Raw genomic sequence first — 26,385 nt, forward strand, 5'->3', positions numbered from 1 at the left:
GAAGATGGGTTTTGGCAGGGGAAGGTCACGCACTCGGCCGCGATCCCGACCGAAATAAGTGCACGCCACGCCGCAGGGTGGGTCGCTGCATACAGTCCCGTTTATTGTTAGCACACCACACGCCTTGCTCTTGGCACTTGGTTTCAGGTTATCTGTTTTATAATAAAAAAAAAACCAACGTGCGCGCGCTCGCCAGCCATCGTGCCGCGCACGGAGACGCGATGAGTTTGTTGTGGGGCGGGTGTTTTTTTCCCCCTGCCTTTATTTTCTTTCAAGTGTGGTCAGTGTAGCCCCTTTAAAAACAGACAAATAAATACAAAAAAACACTATTAAATAACTGCCCGTGGCTTTGGGAGTGTGCCATTAGCTCCTCTGACAGATGCACTCGGGGGAAAGGGCTGTTTTTTGTGTTTTTTTGGTTTTTTTTTTTTAGTTTTGTTTTAAAAGGACAGTATTTTTTGTTTTTAATATACTAAAGACTAAAATTCAGTGCAATAGATACAACTACAGTGCAGGTAATTAACTATACAAAAGTCATCCTAACCATGTACAAGCCTTTCTTACAGTTGCTATAGAAACTATACCTTTGTATCTGTACCTTTTTGTATACATTATACAGTGTGAATATACTTCAAGAATATTTACAGTACTTTGTTTGTCAATCAGAAACACTATAACTTAATGTCTACTATTAACACCATTGAACAAAAATATATATATATAAATATCTTCCAGTTTATACACAGAGCAGGAAATGTAGGTATCCAAATGATGAATTTCTGTGAGTCCGGGACTTAACGCGATAGCGATGGGCGGGTTCGCCGTAGTGTGGGGCCGTCAGCCGCTCCTGTAAACGTAGCGCTTCGGCTTCGCGGGGATGCCGTCGCGCCGGGGAAGGCCGCGGCTGCTGTTCCTTTCTGCTGTTTGCCACCGGGTTTTCCGTAGCGAGGCCTCTCCCCGCGCCCGCCTGCCGGCACCTCGTGCCGCGATTGACCGATGAGGCAAACATCGCCGAGATTACACCCAAAGAGACGCCCTGCCCTCCGGCAGATGGCCGCCCTGCACCCTGGGAGACGTCTCGGCCCACCCGGGGCACACGGCCAGCGAGGAACGGCTAATTCGGGCAAGGAAGCGTGTGAGGCCGGAGACAGAGCCCTCACCTAGAAAAGCCGGGAACTACTGCCGGAGGCTGTACAAAGGGAGACGGCGCTCCGCAACCTACTACAGTACTAGTGACCTTTCCAACCTTCTCCTGGGGACACACTCGGGTCCAGCGCCCGACTGCAGCCGCCGAGGAGCAGGACTGTGTCTACGGACCTTCCCGTCCTCCGCTGTGCCCCAAGGCTCCCCCCGTTCCCGGAGGGAAGGGAATCCCCATCCACGAACCCACAGCGGGGGATGAAATCTTAGACTGTTTTAAAAAATAACTCGTTTCAAAATTAAAAAAAAAAATGCTTTTTTGTTGTTTTAGACTTAGTCAAATTACGTGATTTGTTTTTCTACGATTAGAATGTTAAAAAGTTTCCAGCTTTAAAAACTTCTGCTATGTGATTTCTCGTTAAATAACCTATCGCTTCATTAAAAAGGGAGCTGCCCTCCTGCTCACCGAGGCTGGAGGACACTGCTTGGCTGGCTTTAAAACATTAGTCATTGCTTCTGAATCTATCGGCTTTGAAATCCTGGACATAAAACCAGCTACCATCGTTCCTAGCAAAAAATGTGTCAGTCTGTCACCGATAAACCAGGCAGCCGGTGGGGGAGTCTGGAGAAGGAACGTATGCACAAGAGCCAGACCCCCGCTCCCTCCTTCCTGGTTTCTGTACAAGCATTAAAAACACTCAGGAGAGAAGTTAGGAGGCTCGGAGGAGCCGGGATGAGCCGTGGGCCGGTTAGACCTGGGAGTCGGCACCCAAGCTGTGAAACTCGTCCGGGGTCTTGTCGCTCTGGCTCGCGCCCCCCTGACGGAAGCCAGACGCGATCTCATCGAAGGTCCGGCCCTTCGTCTCCGGCACCTTGAAGTAGGTGAAGATGAAGAAGAGGACTAGCAGCACCGTGAAGATGATGAAGACGTAGGAGCCGCAGAGTTGCTGAAAGGAGAGAGAAGGTGGAGCGGTGAGTGCGCGGACGGAGCTGGCGAAACCCAGGCGCTTTGCTGGGTCTGCTGGAGCGCAGCCGCGTCTGCTAACCAATTTTAGGGACAAAACGATGCACCACAGCCTTGTGACCTTGGGACTTGTGACCTAGTGACTGTCCTGCCCCCACTTGCTGCCTAGAAAATCAGGCCAGCCTGGAACAGGACGTAGTTTCCCTTCAACCGTGCCCCATCCTCCCCCACCCTGCGCCCCCCAGGAGCCAGGCAGATGATTACCGCGATGTACTGGAAGCCCATGCCCACGATGAAGTTCGAGGTCCAGTTGGACAACCCGGCGACCGCGAAGGCAGCGGGACGAGGACCTTGGCTGAACAGTTCTGCCACGATAAACCAGGGGATGGGGCCTGGACCAATCTCAAAGAAGGCCACGAACCCGAAGATGGCAACGATGCTGAGGTAGGACATCCAGGGCATTTGGTCCTAGTCCAGAGAAGAGAGAGAAGGTTGGTAAGTGTTGTTCAGCTGGGCTGGGGATGGATGAAGCATCTGGCCAGAACTGCAGGCAACAGGGTGGTGTTGGCAGAAGTCACGAGGAGACATGGTTTCTCCAGATTAGAGATTGGTTTCTGAGACCCCATCAGAGAGCTGGGCAGTGGGGACCACTCAGCAATACGCCGTCATCCCTGCAAGGAGGAAGGACTTCCTCCTCTTCGGCCAAATCTCCCCTGTAAGCGATGCCCGCAAGGTCATCCAACCCTCCCCGTCCCCAGGTGCCCCTCAGCCCCCATCACTCACCAGCAGCGTCAGGGCAATGGTCATGAGCACCGCGCACCCCGCCATCCCCGCCAAGCCGATGAGGTGAAGGGTCCTGCGTCCGGCCCGCTCCACCACGAACAGCTGTCAGGATGGGAGACACGTGTCCGTCAGCAGGTCCCCAGGCTGGGGAAAAGCCCCCTTCTCTCCCCCCAGGACCCACCTTCCCCGGGAGCGCCTCACACACGCGCCAGCCCCAGCCCGCCAGCCCAGCCTGCGGGTGCTGGGAGCCTCCGTGCAAAAGGCCCCGCGCCCACGGGCCGCGTGAAATCGGGGCTGAACGCCGCCGCAGAGGACACGGGGACAGGGACAGCCCAAGGGCTGCAGCGGGCCGGGCCACCGGTGCGCTGGCAGGAGGCAGCACTACCTCCTCGTCTGGGGAGGAGAGGCACTGGATTTGGGGTTAACTTAGCAGGACGCTTCCTTGCCGGTGCTTTCAGCCAGCACCTCCCGGCAGCTGCTCCGCGTCCCGAGGTCGCATCCAAGGCACCCTGTCACGGGTGCATTTTGCTCCAGAAGGGCTAAAACTCACCGAAACAACTGTGAAAGCCGTATTCACCACCCCGGAGCCGATGGTGGCGTAGACGGGCTGCTCCACGCCAGACTTCTCGAAGATGCTGGTGGAGTAGTAGAAAACCTACAAAAGGAAGGGATGCGCCATGAGGGAAGGGGCCGGGGCGCAGCTTGGGGCTGGCACTGATGTGGAAGGGACCGACTCGGACCCAACACGATCCAAGGCTCTCACGCCTGGGCGAAACAAGGTGACCCACGGCACCTGGCGCCGCGCGCGCCCCCCACTCACCGCGTTGATGCCCGAGAGCTGCTGGGACAGCTGCAGCACGATTGCGATGAGGATGGGCTGGCGATACATGGGGGAGCGGAAGAGCTCCATTATGGTGACCTTCTTCTCTCTCATCATCTGCCGGCTCTCCTCCTTCATCTCCTGGAGGTCGCTGCTGACGTCCGTTGTGCCCCGGAGCTTCTTTAGGACTGAGGGGAGAGGGGGAGGCCAGGTTAGGAGTGGTTGAGGGCCCCCGTACACGGCGGGATGAGCTCAGGGAGGGGCTCACTCACCGCTCTTGGCCTTGTTCTCCTCGTTGCGGTTGATCAGCAGGAAGCGGGGGCTCTCGGGGGCGAAGGGCAGGATGATGCATTGCAGCAGGGCAGGGACAAAGATGAACCCCAGGAGCAGCGGCCAGAGCGAGTCGTTTCCCATGATTAAGTCCAACCCGAACACCTGCGAACAAGAGGGGTTGAGCCACGTGAGTGCGACAGGGCCTTCCTTGCCCCCTTGCCTAGCCTGCAGCAGACCGAATCCAAACCCGCCGCTTGGGACACCCGTGGGTGTCCCGATCTCGTAGCGCACCTAGCAGAGGGGCAGAGAGAGTCATGCTGTGTCTGGGTGGCCCTGCAGACACCACGTCCCAAACACGACTTCCCTGTGCCCACGGGGCCCTAGATCTATCCCTTCCGGCTCCTTCGGAGCGTCTGTGCCGAGACACAGCACGTGCAACACCGTGTTACTGCACTAAACCCCAGTTCCCGCAGACAGCGGGCTACAAGGTCGACACTGTCGCTAGGGCAGCCCTGAGCCAGGGAAACGCTTCCGCTCGCGGGAGCGCGATGCCGCTTCTGCTTGCAGACCCACAGCCTCGAGCTCTCTTCCACTGCCTCGTCTGAGGGCTCTGCAGATCCAGAGCGGTGTGACATCAGTAACAAAGACGGAAAACTTCAGATGATTCTCCGGAAACAGCACTGTAGCTGGCATGGACAGACCGCCTGGGCAGCACTTACTTGCGCGATGAGAATGCCCACGACGATGCCGAGCTGGTGGAGGGTCCCCAGCGCACCCCGCAGCGCGGTTGGCGACACCTCGCCCACGTACATGGGCACGAAGCCGGTGGTGAGGCCGGAATAGAGGCCGATGACGAAGCGGCCGAGGATGAGCATCTCGAAGGAGGAGGCCATCTTGGAGAAGCCCATGAGGACGGCAGAGAGGAAGGCGAGAACGTTGGATATCAGCATGGAGTTTCGCCTGGGGAGGCAAGGAAAGAAGGTGGTGAGGACCACGGGAAGCGGGTGTCAGCGAAGCTAACGGGTTATCGAAAGGTGCTGTTTAACTGCATGGACCCAAACATCAGTTCTGGGCAGGAGGGAGGTGTCCAAAGCCTAGGCATGGACAGCAAGCAACTGCTGACAGCATCGGCGAGAGCTACAATAGCGGGAGCGCGAGGTGAGGAACAGAGCAGCAGGGGAAGCTGCAAGTGAAATGGAGGCAGTTGGTCGGTTCATCTGAGCTACCTGATGCGCAAAAGGGAGAAAAAATATCACCAGGGAGACAACGGCGTCACCCTTAAACCCTAAGCGCATGGAAATCAGCCCAGGAAAAGCCTTCCATCATAGTTATCGTTTGCATCCTTGTGAGGCTGAGCTAGAGAACATTTCCCCTGCGGAAAAGCATCCAAAGCTGAAGCCAGTGAGCGTAAGCACTGCATGGGGCTCACAAGTGGCCTCCACAGCCCTTGAGAAAGCGCAAGCACGAGGCTCCAGGCTGCTGAGAAACGGAAGCGCTGGCAGGGTTCATTAAGAGAAGAGCGATGCTCCCCTTTGACAGCAAGACGCTCAAACAGATGTTGCCCTAGGGACCAAAACACAGCACGGCTTTTGACACGAGCTGATTTGAAACAGCAGACTTGGAAGAGGCCAACGGAGAAGCTATTAAGGGACGGACTACAAGCGCTTGGCTTGCACGAAGGGCTCAGCCCTGCAGCAGGCCAAGCCTTGGAGGAGGCAGGGCAAGGAGGGCTTGCCAGCTCCCAGGGCAGGTGGTGACAAGCTACTGAGGGTAGAAGAATGGCCTCACGGGCAAGGCATGAACCACCGAGCCCATTCCTGCCTCCTGCAGGCTCCCGCTGCGTGAGGAGGTGACACAGCCGTTTGAGGAGAAAACTGCGGCGATTTTGTCATGGGAACAGGTCTGAGGCGGTGCTTTGTGTGGCCTGAAGGGCCAACGTGGGTTTGGGGCCCTGGGGGAGGGCTGCACAGGTCCCGCGTGCTTGGTGCTTACCGGCCAAAGCGATTGACAAAAAGCCCCACGGAGAAGGATCCAATCATGCCTCCCACGGAGAATATAGCGACGGAGAGGGACCAGAGCGTGGTGAGGGTGGCGGGGCTGATGGGCTCATCGTATCGGTATAACCAGGTGCGGTTGTAGAAGTCTTCAATCACCTGCAAGGGCGGGGGGAGAAATCAAACCACAGGATGAGACTCACTAACCGTTGCCCCACGTTGACGCCAAGAGACGCTCGCTGGCGTCTCCTGTGGATAAGACCGTGCCGTGCCGCGCTGCTCAGCTCTTCTCGTGTTTACATCCTGCCCTGACCACGCAGACGCCTCTGAGCGCAGCATTTCTTCTAGAAAGACGCGTCTGCGGCTTCGCGTGTGGGACTAACAAGGCACCCGTCGTGACGCTGGATGCAACAGATCTACTGACGCAACCCTCAGCAAACCAGACTCCAAACATCACCGAGCACAGTCACAGGCCAAAGTTCGCCCGGGAAGGCTGCGGCACACCTGAACGCAGGTTTTCCTAGGCTCAGGCTCACCGCAGGAGCGGCCTTTTTCGCTCGCGCTGCGAGAAAGGGCTCATTCGGCCGAGAGATGCAGAGCTACGCCCAGGCCCGCTTTTGAAGTGGAGCGGATACCACGGTCGCTTGCGGTCTCCAGCCCCGACGCTGCAGCCCGGTGTGTCGGCCCAGACGTAACGTCCAGGCCGCGCTCACACGCTGCTGCTCACGAGGGCTGGGCGTTAAACCTGGCATCCTACTCCGCCGGCTGAAATTCCCCTTCCAGTTTTGGTGGGGAAGGAGGTTCCTCACCCCGTCGCGTCCCGCTGTGATCCTGCTCCTCCCCGCAGAGGGCTGCACCTCTGCCCCCCGGGGGTGGCGATCCCGCTACGGATGTCGCGGCACGAACAGCTTGGTGCTGGGACCACCTGGGACTGAAGCATCTTTGCCGCCGGCACTCAGGCTAATGCCAGAGCGGAGAAAAACGCCCTTCAAAGCGAGGAGCTCTACCTAGCTGCTAACTGCAAGGCCGCCTCCGCTGCCTCTGCCCAAGATTTCATCTGCATCACCCGTGCCACAAATTCCTAGGCCTCAGCCCAGCCACCTACAGACTGCAGGCAGTTTCCCATCGGCCCAGCCTCGGCCCGCAAGCCTCAGTCACGAGGCTTGGCCCGGCTCTTCCTCCGTCACAAGATAATGTGTCACGGAGCAAGCCCGGCTTTGCACTAGACGGGAGCCACCCAGCTGCAGGCCAGCAGCGGGCTGACGGCGCGGCTCCGCTCGGGGAGGAAACGCGATGGGATGCGCGGGGAAAATGCGGCCGGGCAGGTTCTGGTCTCACCCCGCCGAGGCTCCGCACCGGCAAAAAGCCTCTGAAGCTGCCGCGGGAAGGTCGCGCGCCTCCCCGGCTCGCCGAGGGCAGGTAGGATGCAAGGGGCATGCAGAGCGAAGGGGCCACGGGGGGATCAAGGTCTCCGTCCTGCAACACACGGGGCAGCGTGCTGGAAGGGAGGCGGACGGAGACGCTGGAGGAAGATGGCAAAGGTGTCCAGGCCGCTGGAGGTGGAGGAGCGCAACCCCCATCCCTCCGGACAGTCCCTCAGGCTTCATTTCTAGCGTTTTGCTGCGACGCTGGTTCTGGCGCACGGCTTGAGGCCTGCTAAACCCAAACCCGGTTGTTTTTGATCTCCTAGAGAGCTAATACTGCGCGGCCAGACCGATGCTCCGTCCTCGCTTAGGGGAGCTTGCAGACGACGGGTTACCAGCTCCCGAGCTGCGGTACTGCTGTTGTAAACATCCTCCCCTGCTCCCCCCGCAAATTTAACTACAGCCGAGCAGAGTAACCTAACCTCCCGTTTTAGAAAGTTTGGGGCTGTCTCTGCAAAGCACCCAACGTCGCTAGTACAGCGGCACTGTCCCTGATAACAGAAAAACAGGCCCGGCTGCAAGGAACAAAGATCTCAGAAAAGCAAGGGAAGCTCCTGTAGGACATAAAATCGTATCTCGCCGTTTCGGATGGCTTTGCATACGCTCCACTTCCGAGCAGGAAGCGAGCAGAGTCATTCATGCGAGTGAAGCTGCAGCCCTCAATCAAGTGTTTGCACAATCAGTTCTGGTTTTCTAGTACTTCATCATTTTGTTAACTGCAAGTGAAAGCCCCAGCGGAGGCAGCACAAGAAACGCAATTCGTATCACGTGCTTCACTCTAAATTTCAGTAACGTGCTTTCTTCAGAGCTGATGCCTTCACAAAACCCCCAAATTATTCGACTTTCAAGGCTTAACTGATTTCATTGCTCTGTCTCCAGGTCACCCCAGCCTGCTTTGCCTCGAAGTTTTGATGTCCGGCCTTTTCCTCCTGTCCTAATGTCACCAACACAACTAACTGCAGAGCATTTTAACTATTATTCGTGGTGTAGGAGCGCCAGTCGCACAGCCCCGCTGCCCGAAGCACACCGTGCAAAGCCGGCCGGCTCCCGGCCGGACTCGGAGATGACACCTCCTTGCTGCACACCCTGGGAAACGGGCGTCATTTTTTTTTGACCTCCTGATCTGGGAAAAGAGCTCAAGAACAGCCTGACGCCCTGATCCCTAAAACCCATGAAAACGTTGTTAGGGATATGGATGTTCCGCCAAAGGGAGCAAGTGTTTAAAACATCAGCCTGGGCAGGGATACAGCTCCATACGCTCCTGAGCTTTATCAGTGCCTGTTGCCCATCCCCATTTGGGCACGTACACGCGGTTTTATCATCACTGATGGCCCTGATTCATTGCTTTACTGATTCCAAGGAATGGCAAATAACTAGATTGCCAGAAGCCGGTTTGGAAACGCTCTCCGTCGCCGTCTCCGGCGAGATCCGCGTTCGGCTTTCAGCGCCTCCTCGAGCAGCTGCCACAAGCCCTGACTCACGGAGCAGGGCCGGCCCCAGCCCCGGGCTGCCGCCCCGCGGGGAGACGTGCAGGGAAGCGGCGACGTGACTCCGAGCCGGGGCCGGTGGGAGTCGCAGGCCTGCAAGGGAGAGCCCTGATCCTGCCGGGAAGACCTTGGCGCGCCTGTCAGCAAGACGGGGCAGCTGAGCTCTCATCCCCTGCCCTGCCCAGAAGTCTAGCCAAAAACCCCAAGGGCAAAGCCACCCTCGACTAGGCCCAATCTATCAGGGAGGGAGAGGGAAGTTTTCTATGTTTTCTCCAACTCTTGCCCCGAAATCTCTCCCTGGGCATCCAGGGTGCCCAAAGTACAGCGACACCCTGGCCAGGCTCTCGATGGATCAAGCAGCCAAGTTGGGGGGGGGGGGGTCACACAGGTCCAAAAACCAGGACAGCACCTCTGCCCCCCTCTCTCTGGGGAGTTACACAGCCTGCCAAACCTTGCAGCCTCTAAATTCCTCCCTAGCTACCCCAAAAGCTCCAGCTCTCTCCAAAGATCCCCCAGAAGCAGGGGGAAAAAATAAAATAAAATCCAAATGGCTGTTGATGCCCCGGAGCTGGCCAGGTCACCGTGGCCAGGGCCTGGTTTGCTCTGGGCTGTGGTTCTGCTGTTGCCCCTCTCTGCACTGGAGAGACCCAAGGGGTCAAACAAAAACAAAAAAAAAAAAAAACACACCTTCCTCCTGGCACCATTTTTTTCTACAAAAAGTACTGACAGAAAACTCCAATGTGATCTGATTTTCGGGAGGGCAGGAAGAGATTAAATACCCTTTGGGGTTTAAAGTGAGAAGCGCGGAATAAGAGGCCCCTCACACTAGGGGGGGGGAAAAAAAAGTCACATTTCCCAACGGGGCTGCTTTTCCCTCCGTCTCTCACTCGCACCCTTTTTCTTCCATTCGAAAGTTTTCCACTCGTTTCTCTCCACGCTTCAGATCTACTAACGCCCCACAAGGAACAGAGGCAGCTGTCTGAGCAGCGCAGGCTCGGCAGAACTATATTAAGAGGACCGCAAATTGGGTGGCGAGCATGCAAGAAAGGAGGCTTTCTTAGCCGGCTTTTCTGAACGGCGGCCAGCCGCAGGAGGCCGGCGCGGGCGGACGTCACTGCGCCGGCGTCGCCGTGGCCATCGCGTGGCAATCCCTCCGCGGGGACGCGTGCGTCGAGCCCCTCTCCCCCGAGCCAGCGCGCGCAGAGGGTGCTCTGCGCAAACGCCGAGAGGAGGGATGGGGAGGGCGGGCACGGACCCACGCTGGCACCAGAAGGGATCTCATCCACGTGCCGGAGAAAGGCCAGCAACCAGGAAACACAGAGCCCGGGGGCTTTTCTGGATGCAGGACTCGGTGAGCGCTACTCCTTTCCCCTGCGTGTCCTCCCCGCCGCCTGCACCAACACAGCCCTGACCTCCCTCCGCCGCTAATCCCTCCGTCTCCCTCTCCATGCTAAAAGCCCCCAAACTTTTCCAGCCCTCACCTCCCACAGCCACAGCAGATGAATTCCCGTGCCCAGAGCATCGCGCTACCCAGGACAAAATCCCCCCTGCCTCCCCTCGCGCTGCTGGGGTGTCCTCCTGACACGGAGAAGGACCTCGAGTCCTGCCTGCAATAAGAGATCATCCCGCACAGCTTCCCCAGTCTGTCCTGCCTCCCAGACGGGTCCCTCGGAAAGGCAGGCGGAGACTGGATACTGCGTGGACATGTCACGGCTTCTCCTTCGTGGCTGCATGTTGCCCCGTCAAGGCGTAAACCGCCTGCAGCCTTTAAGAGCCCTGGCAGCTCGCAACAGGCCAGGCTCTTGCAATAGCGAGATTCCCCCCCCGCTTCCAAATTGAAGCGGCCCCTCTCAGCGTAGCCCTTCCTTGCCAAAAACCCATCCAACCTGGCCCTGTTCCTCCCCAAATAGCAAGCCTGGCGAGAGCTCCATGGAAAGACCCTGTTAGGGCAGCTCGGATCGTCCCTACCCCACCTCAATGTGACGAGCATCTCCCTTCCTAACAGGGCCTGAACTCTGCCAGATGGGCCAGAGAAAAACCTCTCAGCCCTCCGGAAAACAGAGGCACAAGGAAAAGAACCGTGTCCTCGTTCCAGGCCGGGCCGAGGCTGGAGACGCGCAGGTAAAGCGCTGACGCAACGCGGTAATTACAGAGCATCTGCTCCCCCAGGGCTCCGAGCACGCAGCTCCGTGTCAGGAGCATTCCTCGCTCCGAGCCTCAGGAGATGGGCAAAGTGGAGCAGATGCCAGAAAGCTGCATTTCAAAACTCTTCCAGCCCGCTGCCGCTTCAGCGGACGCTGCTGCCGTATCAGGCGTTGGGCTGGGTGGGCAAACGCTGCTTTCCGACCTCCGCCTTGCCCTCCTCCATCCTCGCTACAGGCCAAACACTAGCACTGCCAGGACCCAAGCGGCCTGCAGAAGCCGTCCCCCACGGCCCCGTCTACCACATCCCAAGCCAAGCCCTGCGGAGCCAGCTGCCGGCCCCAGACGGCTCGGCCAGGCAACCTTCGGTCCCCGCGTCCTCGCGCGGGAGCTGCCCACCCTGCTCTCCGCAGCCCTCGGGTCCCTTACGCCAGCGCCGGGAGATTTTGCAGCCCATTTGCGGATCCTGCCAGTAATAGGATTAGTGTTCTTGCGGTGTGAAGTCTGCCTTGGTGTTTCTAATTATTTGGGATTGTGCACCAGGGGCTTTGATGTTTTAATTCTCTCTGCAGCCCGGAAAGGGCCAGTTCTTTCGAGGCGAACAGCAGCAGTTAGACCCTGGTTTGTCTTTCGACACCTTAGCCTGGCAGGTCTACTTTGCCCCGGGCATGTTACGAGCACAAATTAAGGTTTCTGAACCTTCAACTTCCGCAGATCTTAAAAACTTCAGAGCGCTGTGCAGTTGAGGGGAACCCAAGTTCCTCAAGGCTCCCAAGTACCTACCAGATGCCTGGGCACCAGGGGGTCCCGGCACCTGCTAGTTACAGTATGAAAACCAGCAAATATCTGCTGCTATTCATTCCCCTTCCCTCACAACCTGTCATTTCTGAGGCCTTGTCACCTCATCTCACCTTTCCCAAACCCCAGAGTCCAAGTCTATCCCTCTTCCTTTGGGGGATGCTTTTTTTTGTTGTTTGTTTTTTTAAATCTGACACCTACATTGTGCCCCCACAGCTCCAGGTGCCCTCGCTCCCTTTCCCATCCCCTTTATACCACCAGCTAAGCAGGATCTTCAGCCTCCCTTCATGGAGCCATGCAAGATCCCAATCTCTCCCACTGAAGACAGTTACTTCTGTGCATCGCCACCTCCCTAGCTGGCCTGATTCCCTTCACCGAGCCTGAACTTAGTGAAAAACCCTGGGATAACCCCAGAGCCTGGGGGAAAGCGGCTGCTGCCAGTCCCCCACGATCCCGTCCCCTGCGCCAGGCTCTTCTCACAAAGTACCACCAAGGGAGGAAAGCGCCCTGCAGGCTGCTCCTGCGAGGCGGCCGGTCACCCAAGCAAGATTTCCAGAAGGCCTCGTTCATGGCTCCCCACCGCCAAGCAAGAGCCGGTCCTGCCTTTACCTGCCCTCGCAGCCGCCGCCTGCGCTTGCTGAGTCAGGGGTGACTGAGCTCCCCAAACACGCCCGCAGGGCTGCGGGAGGGCAGCGCGGGAGGGTGCGAGCGGGAAGGCAGGCAGGCAATCTTCCATCCGCAGCTCGGAAACCGGAGCTGATGCCACCCTGCAGAACACGGGGGCAGAAAGCGGGTGGAAGAGCTCAGCACGCACCAAGGGTTCGGTGCGCCCTGCTTCCTCTGAGGTGGGACAAACTGAGGCTGGACAGTCCTGGCAGCCCCGACCCACCTCACAGCTATTTCGGAGCCTCCCGAGCGTCGCCTCCAGCAGGGCAATAGTTACCTGCCCCTCCCTAAGGCAGCCCACCGGGGCGGTTATCGAGATCTCCGAGGCCGTGCAGGTAAGCGCTCCCAGGCCTGCTCGCACTGCAAACTCCTCCGCTGCTCGCCCCGCGAAGCCACACCGGAGCGCGCGCTGCAGTTCCCACGGCGTGCCCCAGTGCGTCGGGGCTCCGGCTCGCGCCCGCATGTGGGAAAACAACCAGCTCCTTCAGCTGCCCATGGAGAGGTCACTGCCTCCGAGATGACTAAGAGCCTAATTGGCTTTGAGATTTTTGCTAGGGCCGAGGTTAAGTGTCACCCAGATCCCACCCAAAGAGCCTTGGCTTCCTGAGCATGTATATTTGTTCCCAGAATTCTTTAGCAACACGCTAAGCAGAGAGGAAACTAATTCTCCTGGGAACACAAGAGCTAAATAACTCCTTAACAAATCCCCTTAGAGGCAATAAGCTGCCTAACAGGATGTACTATTTTAGCCGGGCTCATAGTGGATGCAGGAGGTAGGAAGTAGGTGTGTTTGTTTTCAAGCGCGGGGCCATGTTGAAAGGGGCATGTTTTGCTGCAGCAACGCCGTGTCGCGCCGTGCGCGTTGCCACATTCGGGCCAGCACACGCGGTGTTGCGCGCCCCTGCCCACGGCTCTAGTTGCCTCACGCCCGCTGCTGGGACAACGGGCGCGTGATCGCACGAGCGGCCATGGGCGATGCCGTTTAGCTCTCACCTTCTGCGGGGCGTTGATGACACCCGTGTTATAGCCGAACTGCAGGGAACCCAGCACTGCTCCTCCCACTGCCAGCATCAGGCGAGCCGTCATCTGCGGGAGGGAGAAGAAAGAGAGGAGGGTTAGATTTGGGGGCCTGGCTGTCCCCCCTCCGCCCTGGACCTCCCCACACTCCCAGACCAGTTTAGGAGCCCATGCTCTGCCGTATACAGGCTTCCCCAGGCCTTTCGCCAGCCCTGCCCAGACAGGGCACCGATTCCTCTCCCAGGCAGCGCTCCCCCCACCGATCAGAGCTTCCCTAGGGTTAGAACATCTCCCATCATCTCAACCCCACTCTTCATGGTCCCATTTTACCACCGGACAATGCACCCCGAACAACCTGACCAAACTTTGAAGTTGGCCCTGTTGAGCAAGAAATGGGTCCAAATGACCCTTCCAAACGAGATTAATTAGAAATACTCTCTCAGACCTATGTTTTAGTCACACACTCCGCTCTAGAAAACAGGTGGCGGTGATCTATAAAGTCACACTGGGAAAAGCAGCCTCACAGAAGAGACTAGAGGGTGTCCTCTCCAGAGGAGAGCACTTAACACAACCTGTGCACCCAGGCACACAACCCCTCCCCAAGTCTGAGTCACCTGGAAGTAGCAAGAGCAGCCTCGGAGCAGCCCTGGGCTGCCTGCTGACTCAGGAAGGCAGGGGATATTTCTTACCCAAAATTGTGCTGGCACCTGGGACCTGCCAGCCCAGGCAGAGCAGGACCTGGCTGCAGCGCAAGCCAGACAAGCACAAATAGGCAGAGTGCAGGATAAAAGACAACTTGCTTCTTTCATGTTTTTTTAATATACAAGCGGGCTAAAAACCACTGTTTTGGGATTCCAGGAATTTTCTGCCTCCAGACTCAGGCCCGAGGTCTTATCTGGGCCTGCAGCAGCCCATCTGACAACCCCGAGCCACCCCACGTGCCACGTTCCCCCACGTGACATGCGGACAGGCCCAGGAGACTGTACGCAAGAGATAGCCACATAGACAAGGGAGCCGGCGATATCCCCAGCTCACCCCGCCAGCCCCATCGGCCCACCGTGCTCGGGCCCCGTTTGATTTGGCCGTTCGGTGCACAGCACCCAGCTCCCAGGGATGTTTTCGGGGCCGTCACGTGGCTCTGCCTTTTTTTGATCTTTCTCCAGAGTCCCCAGGCACGGCAGAGGCTCCATGCTCCTGCCGGGCCACATTGTAAGGCTCTTCCATCCAGACACTCGGTGGCCTCCTTGTCCTTAGACTTTGGACAGAAAACACTCCCTGTTTGTTGACCAAGGAGAGGAAAGGTGTTCCCCAGGAACGTTAGGGCAGCCGAGCCCCACTGCGGCACTGAACCCCCCGGTTAAACCCCCAAAAGGACCAGCTGGATGCTGCACGTCGGCTCAGGGTCAGGCCAGACCAGTGCGCCCACGCTTGGCGGCACTGCCCATCATGGAGGTGGAGATGCCCCAGACAGCATGGTGCAGTCATCGCTAACAAAGGTTTGTGTCAGAACCTAATTCACAGTTACTAAGCAAAAAACCCCGCGTTTATACAACGCCTCAGCGCCTCTGGCTATTTGGCAAGCCCTCGCCCACCTCCTCTTTCTCCTGCTTAAGCCAAAGCAACAATCAGAGGCTTGTTTCGGAGCAAGGTCAGGGCAGGCCAGCACTTGGGACACCTTCATCAAAGGCCCAATTATCCCAGGCAGGAGATTTTGCCGTTGCTCAGCCCGGCCATGGTGCCCTGAGAACTAGGATTTGATGTTCCCAAGTTTGGTTAATCAGCTTTGGGATATTCACATGAAATCAAAGCCCCTTCTCTGAGGGCTCGGTGCTCTTTCTCAGAAGCAAGGCTTGTTTTGGTGGGAGACCTTGCTAAAGCGGCGCGAGCGCTTTGCCAAACCGCAGACAGCGTTCCCGTGTTAGGGAGGGCCAGAGCCTTCACTGGGGCCACAGGCACCTGATTCGGTGCAAGGGCCCCGCTCTGTCCCACCCTGCTCAAAGCCAGAAGTCTGGCTGCACCAACCGTCTCATTTTGGGAACGGCCGTTCCTTGCCGCAACGAGGCGGCCAGGAAGGACCCGCAAGCCGTGTGCTGCGGAGACTTGCTCTCCTTTCACCTTGGCCGCTGCACTTCTCTTCTAGGTTATCTCCAAGCACTGTGCGCGGAACGAGCCACTTCCTGCTTGCCGATAAAAGTATCTCCTCTGCCGTACCGAAACAACCCTGGCAGTCCTTTACTCACGTTCATGCTAACTCTGTGACCCTACGACTTACTCGGCCAGCCGCACATCTCTTTCCATTCACATCTCAGCCCTGTCTGCCCACAGTTGCCTTCCCTGCAGTTCTTGCCTCACTTTTTCTCTGCCTCCTTGCTTAGGAACACCTTTCCTCCCTTGCTGTGGCCCCCTCATTTCCTTCACCTTCTGTTTTCCTACAGAGGGGGGGAAAAAATTCCATGTTTTAACTGCCAGATGCCAAATCTGAATGTCTGGGTTTCATCAGCTTTGAAACCCCACCCGTGATGCCCAGTAACACTCGTGTTACCCAGCCGCATTTATCTTGATGCCTCAGTGAAGTCTGCCTCCCACAGCATACAGCAGGACTGGAGCAGCATAGACCATCCGCTGGCATCCCCAGTATTGCGATGGGAACCCAGCACATCCCACGTCCCAACAGCCTTCTGCAAGCAGAAGGACTCCCGGGTCTCACCTCCCGGCCAAAGGGACACGCCACATTTCTTTGGCAACCACGCTACATGAAATGCACACACCAGACACTTGCCCAACTCTTCTGGTGGTTGGATTTATATCTCCGGCATCTACCCCCTGCTGCCTTTCCCACCCACGTGCTGCAGCAGCACCCTAGTGCACAGGAGGAAGGGTTGACCACAGATGCATCACAGGGTGAAACTCTCCAGCCTGGGTGATGTAGGAGGTGAAGTGCCTGATCTCAGAGCCTTCGAGCCATCAGATCTGAGCCTTTGGAAGGGAAACACTGGGCTGAACAAAGCTCAAAGCTGGACAAAAGACGCAGTTAGTGGAAAGTGCACTGAAGGCAAGTTCCTAAAATACATGGAGGTGGCCTAGCAGCCATCCTGACTCTATGGAGGTGGGGGAAGCCTCCAGCTCCCTCATGTCCCCCCAGCAAAATCAGCCTGAACAGCTGCCCCATGGCCACATTCGCCACTGCTCAGAGGAGGCAAGTCCAGCCCTAGCTGTCCAGCTCAAGCTCCGTACTTCACCGGCAACAGGGTCGGAGCCGGCTGATCCAGGCACTGCCTACCCCAGGCCTTCTCAAGGCACCCTGCTCTGCAGGCCCCCACCGTGGCCGCCCCAGGTCACATCACAGGTGAGCCGCGACATGCTGCTCCCTGAAACAGTACCGCTTTAAGGACACAGATGCCATGTAACCCGAGCGCTGCTACCTCCACAGCTGCCTCCCTCCCAGCCGCCTGCGCTGGCTGCATTCGCTCCCCGACGCAGCGGGGAGGCCATTTTAAAGGAGCCGAGACTTGGTGCCCTCGTACCTCTTCATGCACCATCACCCCAACCCTGAAATACAGCAGGTACCGCCTGAACCATCCACGTACCAGGCACCCCGATGCCTCTCGGCACGCTAACATCAATACTTTCAGGACTGGTGCAAGCTGCCAGGCAGGAAACAGTCCTGGGTGAGGAGCAAAGCCCAGATCCAGGCAATCTAACACTCGCCCAAACCCCTGGGCTTAGTGTTTCCTGGTGCCGGCTCCAGGCCCTTGGAGGCAACTGGCCAAAAGGAAACATTAGTCACAGGGACTCAGGGGCAATTTCAGCCGAGCTGAATCCAGCCCAACCAGACAAATCCAGCCCTTCGCAGCGAAGGCTGCACCTGGCTCCCAGCCCCTTTTATGGGCCTTTTCATAGGGCTCCATAAGCCGCCTGCCACCCTGTGACATTAAAAGCTGACGGTACAGTCAGTGCCTCTGGGCCCCAGTATTGTTTTCACACGGAGGCTGGCACACCCAAATACTTCTCGCCAGAGCACGCCATCCCTCCCGCCACACAGAAATCCGGTGAGCAGGGGTAAGATTTCAGAGGAGAAACTCAGCTGCAGTTCAGCAACCAAATGCTTCTCATTCCCTCAAGCGAGGCAGAGCTCCTCACGGGCAGCGGGGACCACGCTGCTGTTTTTGCTACACGTTCAACCGTTCCCTAGAAGTTATTTTTAGCTAGATTACCAAAAAGAGGACTAAGAGAGGGAAGTGTGATGAAACTACAGACATAGCCTCTCCAGCTACATTCGACCCCACTTCACTTCCCAGGAACCTCGGGCAAATATTTTGGCAGCCTGGTGCCAGGCCCGCCTAAATTCAATACTCCTTAAATTGTGAAGACTGACTGCAGGGTGAGGTGAAAAGGCAGCACATCATCACCCCAAGCCAAGAGCTGACAGATATTAAATGGAATATATTCTTAAATATGAAACATTCACTAGCAATAACTGCTGCTTGCTGAGCTCAGTTCTCCTACCAGTCTGCCTGCCTCTTTATTAACAGGGAATTAGGAAGTTCACAGAGAAGAGCAGCAACAAGACCCTGGACTGCCTCAGGAAATAAAGCCAACTCCGTTAATTAAGGACATTAATTAGGATTGGCCCAAGCACAACAATTCCATTTCACAAGAAATCAGGGTGGTTTTGGCACTTTGTTTTGTTGAGCACGTCTGACGGATCTGAAGCCCTTGAAAAGAAAATGCCCGCTTCAGAACAAGCACCAGCTCGGAGCCACGGTCCTCTCAAACGGGCTGCAGGAATTTGAACTCGGGTCTCCCGCATCCCACAAAGCGGTTAGCGAGGCCTCTGAGCGCCCAGCCGGTTTCTGTTCTCATGGCGACACTGCTTTTCCCCCCCTGCCCCGCCAGCCAAAATCCTTTTCACCATGTAAAGTTTCAACCCTCCCGACGACGATCAGCACTGCAGCTTCGCGGCCCAGACCTGCAATGCAGAGTAAGAGCAGGCTGAGAAATGCTGCCAGAGTTACAAAAAAAGCAAGTGGCAGGCAAAGAAGCATTCCCCACGCTCCGAAACCCTCCCTCCAAGGCCCCTGATCCACGGGACAGAGCTCTGCCTGGCAGGGCCGTAATCTCTTCCAGCTCTCAAGGTATTCTGCACAAGTCATATGAGTCTTTGTAAAGAGCCCAAGATGGCTTTGCTCCCCAAAAACCACAGTGGAAAACCCTGGAAACGTAAAGAGCAACCTGTGTTTGAAAGCCTCCCAGAAAGAGCACTGGTAGAAAAGTTTTGGGGGTTTGGGGTTTGTTGTTGTTGTTTTCTTTCCTCCCAGATTTTAACCTTGTTTAGGAACACTCTCCTCCCCTGCTGTTTCCCTCCCCACCGCAGAGGAGTGGTTAACACCAGTCCGAACATCTAGGAATGCTTATAATTGATCCCCAGCTACTGCACATTTTGAAGGAGCAGGAAACAATGAGCAAATCGGCAGCATATTGCTGGTGTGAGTCACACACCGTTACAACATCACTTGTTTGCCCAGCGAGTTTTTATGAAAGGGAACAGTGACAGTCTGATGTGGATGCATTATTCAGGCCGGCGCGCCAACATGAACTTTACCCCAGGAAGGGTGCAGGTGGTAACGTGTCCTTACAAGGGGTTTTTGCCAACACAGGCTTGTGATTTGTCAGTGCTGACACAGCTGAGGATGGAGCATTTGCACTGGGATGCTCAGGTGGAGGTGGGGGGGGGGGAAAAAGGGACATTTAGGCATCACTTTAAGCTCTAGCCAAAGCATTCAGGGAGTGAAAGCTTTAAGCTCCAAGAGTACGCTTCCAACATCTTGCAAAAGTTATTTCTACCAAAAATCCACATAAAAAGGACTTGATCCTCAGTATTTTACATACCTCAAGCTGCCTATGAAGAAAACACACGTTTCACTACTCACATGTTTAATCTTTAGCAGATACTTTTAGATACAGGTTAAGAAACACTGCCAGTTTAAAGACAAAGCAACACGAAGTTACCAGCACAACAGACCCTTTGCTTTGTACTTTTGGAAAGTGTCTCCTTGGACAAAAAATAGCCTGGCCAGGGTCACCCTGCAAGTCAGGTCCTACTGCTCACTTCCACTTTTGTTTTCAGGCACCAAGCACGCTGCAGAGCCTGATTTGCAGTTAGGCCAGGAGTATTTTGGCTTTAACTATTCCATTTCAAAAAAAAAAAAAAGACACTCAGGCTGGCGAGCTGGAAAAAGCTGATTCCTATTGGCTGTTTTCCATGGGAGAGCCCTGTAAAACCATGCAGCAAGTTCTGTTTTTTTTAACCCCTCATTTGGAGCTCAACAGAAAACAGCAGCTTTGTTTGGAGTTTAGAAAAAGCACTTCCCCTTCTCACTTTCGAGCAGTTACTTTTTTCAATAAGCTTCTGTATAGCCTACTTAGAAATATCTAACATCCTTTTTTTCCCCCCCGCCCTGCCCCGTTCAGTTGCCACTATCAGAAGGCGTTACACATGGTAGGGAGATAACCTTTGAACTTGTGACTGCGCTCAAGTCTGACCCGCATCCTTTGGGTGGCTTTGGTTAGACATGCAGTAAAAGTTAAGTTTTTAAGTGAGCGTGAGAGTTTAGCATTAAGGATTAGTTTAGTTTGGTTTGCTATTTCCGGCTTCCTTTGTCACCCGCACGAGGAAGGACGGACACTCAGAGCGTCATCGGGGACCTGCCTGACTCACGCTAGGCTCAGCCTAGGTGACACCTGCAGCAGCACAACAACACGCTCGACCCAGGAACCTGAGTTTAGCTTCATCCCCCAAACTAAGCACAGACTGGGTTAGGAGGCCTTCGCTTTGTTTGCCCTTATCAGGGCACTTTAAACCTGTTTTTTCCTCTAGTGTCATAGGATTCCTAAGGATGCCGCCTGCCTCATGGAATAAGGAAGTGAGTAATCCATTGAGAGTGTCCTGGGAGGGAATTTCAGGAAGATGCACAATTAAAACAGGCCATAAAGATAAGGCATGTAACCCGCTGCAGAGTGTAACATGCCTTGCTTGCAGAGGCACCAAAAGCAGCAGGGCTCTGCCTGCAAGACCGTCAGCAGCCCCGGAGGTTTCCCACGAGCCAAGCTTGCCCTCGGACAACGAGGCTCTGCAGGCAGCGCAGGCACCGGCTGATTCATCCGAATTCAACCCTAACATGTGCTCGGTGTTTTGCAAATAAAGTCTGAGGGAGCAAGTCCTTACTGGTGCGAGCAATCCTCCCCACCCCAGAGCTGTCAGCAAGGTCAGGCCGAGCACGGGTTCGCAGCCTGCTTGCGCTGCGGGACGGCTCCCGTGAAGGTTTCGTGTGACGAAACCACTGCTAACCATTGCCTGGGTAGAGAAACCGGCAAAACAAGAGCCTTTTGCTGGGCAGGAAAAAAATAAATCCCCCTCTCCAGCACAAAACAGTCCCGTAGGCACAATATCTTCCCCAGCTGCCAGCCATGGTGTAAGCCGACCCTTTTCCCTATTCAAATCCAAGTGCTTTGCATGGGCCAGAGGGCAGCAGGCAACTTCCCGATAAGCTTAAACAAGCATCTCGTGCAAAGCGGGGCCTTGGCGGCTCACAGGCTCCCCCTTTGCGTCTCGCTGCGAGGAGGCTCGTCCTCCGCAGCCAATGGAGGAAAGTATCCATAGGAGGTCCCGTCCCGCTTTCGGGATGCTCAAATCCTTCCCTTTTCTCCCTATTCCGGGGAGCCGGAGCCCTGCGTGGGGACGCACGCAGGGACGCGGCCCCCCCCATGGTGCCCCACACCGGCTGGCGCTCGCCGGGAGCCAGCGCGGCGTCACTCGCACGCACAGGGAGGGGCTCGCGGCACGCCGAGGACATGCAGACAGCCTTCCTCCTAATGGAGATGCAGTCCTGCCGGGAAAGATGCTGCATCATGTTTCCCGTGCCGCACGTGGGCGCATGGCCTGCCGTTAAGAGCCGGGTCATGCGTGCGTGCATTCGTCCCCTGCCCCCTGCTTCGCCGCTAGCACCGGACACAAAGAAAATTAATGCTGCAGCTTCACGGGAGGCAAGGAGAGAGCGGAGGAGGCCAGTGCCCAGAGATAGCACCGGCTTTGCGCTGGCTCTTGGCCCAGGAAAAGCTTGCTCTGTAAACTATTGCTCGGTAGTACCTGCTAAAAAAGCCACACGCCAGCCACTTCAGACCGGCCAGCACATTGAGCAGGGTGGATGACATGCACCACATCACTGACATTTATGCGTGGGGGAAGCAGGAGAGCTTTTTTGGAGCTGAGATTAGGCAGGAGAGGATAATACACTGCTACCTGCCTCGTAGCAGCGCTGCCGGGATTAGCTGGCGCTTGCACAGAGCTCTGGGGCCATGAGAGTGCTGGAATTGTCATCGCTAAAGCGCCTCGCTCCGAAAGGAAACTCAGAGGCAGAATGGGACTTTCGCGTAATTATTTTTTTAAAGAGGTTAACTGGGGACACGGACAAGAGCTCAGCTCCGCAACTGCTGTTAAATAACAAGTCTTTCTAGCGAGTCTCAGACGCTTTCTTATGCAAAGAGCTGGGACAACCCAGGCACCAAGAGGGAGGCTTCGCCATTAATGCCGGGGCTTCGCAGGGCAGGAGAGCAAAACCTCCCCCGTCCCCATCTCCTCCCAGCCTGCATCCAGGCTTCCGGGGCCCTGATCCAACACATTTCCAGACAACCCAGGCATCTTTTTTTAGGCTTTACAGCCCAAAGACCTCGGCAGTCGTCCAGTCTGACCTCCCACGTAACCCAGGCCATCAGATGCCTTGCTTCAGTCAAAAGGGCTCTTTTTGGAAGCACCCACTCTGGATTAAGCACTACCCACGACAGAGTGGCAGATTGTTCCAGTGAGTAATTACTCACTTAAAAACACACACACTTGATTTCTAACCTAATTTATCTAACAGGGCAGTTAAGGATGGAAAGCCAGTGCAGCTCCGACTCCAGCCGCTGCAAGCCTCCGTTTGCGCAGCCAAGATTTGGATTTGGCCTGCAGTGCATCAGACTTCTTTGTTAAGGAAAAGAGCAAGTTTTGCTAATTCCTCCCTCTGCCGCGCCGGCTCTGATGCGCTCCTGGCTGTCACGTCCCCAGGCTCCCATTCCCAACCCACACCTTGCAAGTGCTCCGCGCCGCGTGCCAGCCCCCTCTTCCCCCCAGCAATCCCTAAAACCCCACTCGTGACAAGACCATAATAAGCTAAATTTTATTTATACATATATGTAAATAAAAAGAGCCCATTGCTGCCAAAACACATTCCAAAACCAGGAAAAAAGAGGAAACCTGTAAGTAACATTTCTCAGCTCGACTTAGCAGAGGGGCTGACCCAGAAAACAGCCCAGCACAGACGGGCTGGGAGCCAGCCCGGCTCTCCCTGCCCACAACCAGGGCACCGGGAAGGAAGAACATTTGTTTCAAGTCCTCGCTGACAAAGTCCAGAAGCTGTCTGGGTTCCCACAAATGAGCTTAATTGCAATATGGTTTTCAATTACGCCGGGACAAGGTGTTGTCCGGCACTTGGCTCTGCAGAAAAGCCATTTTCTACTTCCTTCCCTGGAGAAAGCCACATACCTGAATAAAGACCCCTGCCAGAAAGTCAGCTCTGGCCGGCACCTCTCGCCTGGGAGGGAAGCGAGTGCCTCCCTCGACTCAACAACAGCATCTCTAGCAGGGCCAGGTGAGCACGTCTCCCTACCTCCCTCAGCTCCATCCCCAGAGGCTCCGGGCACCCAAGGGTCTAACACCAGCAAATCAATTGCCAATTAATTCATCTTGCACCTGTTTACGGGCTTGCATCCATGCAAAGCTGCACCAGTTTAACCTACCTCCATTATCAGAAAGCAATTTATTTGAACCAGTTCAAACTCCTTGGTGGTTGCTCTTAATTCAATTCCTCCCCATCGCGCGCCAATTCGAGTTTATATTACCCAAGAATCAATTTAAACTAAATTGATACAAGTCGAGCAGAGAGCGGCCGGGGTTTTGTGTTAATGCAACACAACCCACGTTACACACGCCTCTCGCGGCGCACCCACACGATGCCGTGTTTCAACTGGCCCCAGCCGTACCCCAGCATCGCCGCGAGGTCCCAGCGCTGCAGTAACCCCGCCGAGATCTACCCTGGGGTTGCACAACATCAACCTGCCGGGAAGAGGGGGGCAGAGAGGCTGCGAGTTAGGACCAGGGCTGCCGGCGATGTTTCTCCTCCGGGCTGGCCGGGAGAACAGGATCAGCCCGTCTCCTTGCTCGCTTCCTCTCCATCCTCCTCGCAGCAGAGAGGGAGTATTTATTTGCTCCTTGGCATTTATTTTCTCAGCTCTGCCCCTTCCTTAAACACTTTTTTTTTTAAAAAAAACGTGGCCAAACACAAGTCAGAGAAAACACTGTTTTCCAGGCCACAATACTCAGAGGAGCTTCCTGCTGTGGTTTATTTTTAAAGTCTTGAGTTAAAAAACAAAACCAGCAGCAGCAGCACGAACATGCTATTGCTAACGCCATCGCACGGAGGGGGACCCCCTCCTCCCAGCTCTACGGCGACAAGAGCCGCCTGCTTCTCTGCGGCAGCCTCCGAACTTTTTTGGGGGCATCGCTGGACCCGCGGCATCACGGTGCCGCTGGACGTTTGGACAAAGCATCCCTCCGAGCCAGCGCGCGGGGCCGGAGCGGGGAGAGACGCAGCCGAGCCCGGCAGCGGTCTCCGAAGGCAAAGTTGCCCTGACAATATCGCAAGCGATTCGAGGATCGAAAGGAGGAACAGCCGGCCCTTACCCTGGACGCTGCGTGGTACACGAACACACACCAAAAAAATAAAAAGAAGAAATTAATGCCGATGTAATTAGGCTGGGGGAGCTTTAAATGCTGGTATGAGGCCCAACCCAAAGGAAGAATTAACAGAAGCGACGGTGCTTCGTTTCCCCCCCCCGAGGCTCCGCTGGGGTTGTATAATTCACCCAGGGCGGTACGTAACCGCGGCCAACTGGGAGCGGGCGCGTTCCTCCGCGGCGCAGCAGCCTTCGCCTCCCTCGCTCGAGTCCCTCGGGGGGGGGGGGGGAATTTGGGCCAGGAGCCCCACGAGGGGCAGGGGGAGGCCCCAGACCTCCCCCCCCCCCAAGCCAGGGGGGGTTTAAGGGTCAGGGGTGCCCCAAATCCCACCGAGCCCCGGGAGGGAGGTGTGGGGCAGCCCGGGGACCCCCACAGCCCCTGAGGGATGGGGGGGCACAAACAGCCCCACCGACCCCGGCGGCGGGGGGGGGGGGCAGCCCGGGACCCCCCCAGCCCCACAGGGCCGGGGCAGCCGCGGCCCCACAACCCCGAGGTGAGGTAGGGGGGAGGCCCGGGCACCCCCCAGCCCCCTTCCCGCCACATTCCTGAGGTAAAAAGTCGCGGAAACGGCCCCGAGGGGAGGCGGAGGGCGCCGGCCCCAAACTCCGCCGCTCCCCGGCCGCTCTCCCGGGCCGGGCCGGGCCCGGCGGGGGGCTGCGGGGGCCGCGGCGGCGGCGGCGGGTCTCACCTTGCTGCCGGTCTCCATGGCGCTGCGTGGCGGCGCGGAGCGGAGCGGTAGCGCGCGGCCGCCGCCGGCGCATTGAAGCGGCTTAAGAGCGCGGGCGGGCGGGGCGCTCGCGGCGGCGGGCGGCGGCGGCGCCCATTGGGCAGCGGCGGCGCGGGGGCGGGGCAGGGGGGCGGGGCGCGGAGGGGGCGCGCGGGGGGCGGGGCCCGCGGCGGGGAGGGGGGGGGGAGGGGGGGGGCCGCGCGGGGGCGGGTGTGCAAGCGCGCGGGGGTGTGCGCGTGCATGCGTGTGCGCGTGCACGTGTGTGTGCACATGTGTGCGTGTGTGCATGCGTGTGTGTGCACGTGTGTGCATGCATGTGCGTGCATGCATGTGCGTGCACGTGTGTGCATGCGTGTGCATGGGTGCATGCGTGTGCCTGTGTGCGCATGCATACGCACGTGGCTGCAGCTCACTGCGTGGCTGCGGCGAGGGGTGCTTGCGTGTGGGTGTGTGCACGTACGTGCGTGTGCGCAGATGTGCATGCAAGGACTTCCCTGTTTGACCGCAGCCGGGGTTTTTTTGCACGTGTGGGTGTGGGTGCATGCAAGAGCTGCCCTGCGTGGCAGTGGCAAGGGGTGTCTGCATGGGTGTGTGCATGCATGCATGCATACGTGTGCATGCATGTGCACGCAAGAGTTTCCCTGCATGGCAGTGGCAAGGGGTGTTTGCATGCGTCCGTGCCTTCGCGTGTGCTCCTGCGTGCCTATGCACGTGTGTGTGTCCGTGCAGGCGCTTCACTGCAAGGCCGTGGTGGCGGCTGCTTTTGCATGCACACACGTGTGTGTGTGCGTGCAAGAGCATCCGTGCCAGGCATCTCCCAGCGCTGGGTGTCCGCGTGTGCGCACACGTGTGCCCTGGGCATGCACACACTCGCCTGCACGCCTGCTGCGAGAGCTGTTTGCACAGCTGCTGTGTGCTCAGCACGGCTTTTTCGGGGTCTCCAGCACCCCTTCCGCCCGCCCCGCCGGGATCATTTCCCTAAAAAAAAAAAAGGGGGGGAACCCGCCGCTGAATAACCTCGCTCTTGCGGCGAATGGCGCTTGCATGCTAATACCGGGCAAAGAAAGGGCTGCGAGCGCTCCGGGGCGGCCTGGCGCTCGCGGGCCTGGCCGGAGCCGAAACCGGGAGAGCTGCATGTTAATTCGGGGCGGCGGGAGCTATTGCAAACCTGGGAGCGCTGCAAAAAAAGGGGGGAAAAAAGACAAAAGTCCCAGCGAACGGAGGACGAGGGCGCCCGGCGCCAGCAGCTTCAAAGCAGGGCTCCGAGCCCAGCCGGGCAAATTACCTGCCTCAAGGGGGGGGAAAAAAAAAAACCACTT

General features: G+C 57.0%; 1 protein-coding gene across 2 annotated transcripts; it reads right to left on the reverse strand.

Annotated features, from left to right (window-relative positions):
- Positions 1–77: 77 nt before the first annotated feature.
- Positions 78–25,085, reverse strand: SLC2A1 (solute carrier family 2 member 1). 2 transcript variants are annotated; one of them, XM_067310917.1, is made up of 10 exons: positions 25,028–25,085; positions 13,485–13,577; positions 5,973–6,133; positions 4,700–4,940; positions 3,980–4,142; positions 3,708–3,895; positions 3,438–3,542; positions 2,888–2,989; positions 2,369–2,572; positions 78–2,087 (listed from the first exon to the last, which is right to left on the reverse strand). In XM_067310917.1, the coding sequence occupies exons 1-10, from the start codon at positions 25,043–25,045 to the stop codon at positions 1,890–1,892; spliced, it is 1,473 nt and encodes a 490-aa protein (XP_067167018.1). In that variant the 5' UTR covers positions 25,046–25,085; the 3' UTR covers positions 78–1,889. The 2 variants fall into 2 exon arrangements, with proteins under 2 accessions (XP_067167018.1, XP_067167017.1); XM_067310916.1 differs by lacking the exon at positions 25,028–25,085 and adding an exon at positions 14,198–14,349.
- Between the last annotated feature and the right edge of the window lie 1,300 nt (positions 25,086–26,385).

The sequence above is a fragment of the Apteryx mantelli genome, chromosome 26 (assembly GCF_036417845.1).
Source record: "Apteryx mantelli isolate bAptMan1 chromosome 26, bAptMan1.hap1, whole genome shotgun sequence".
In the NCBI taxonomy this organism is placed as follows: Eukaryota; Metazoa; Chordata; class Aves; order Apterygiformes; family Apterygidae; genus Apteryx; species Apteryx mantelli.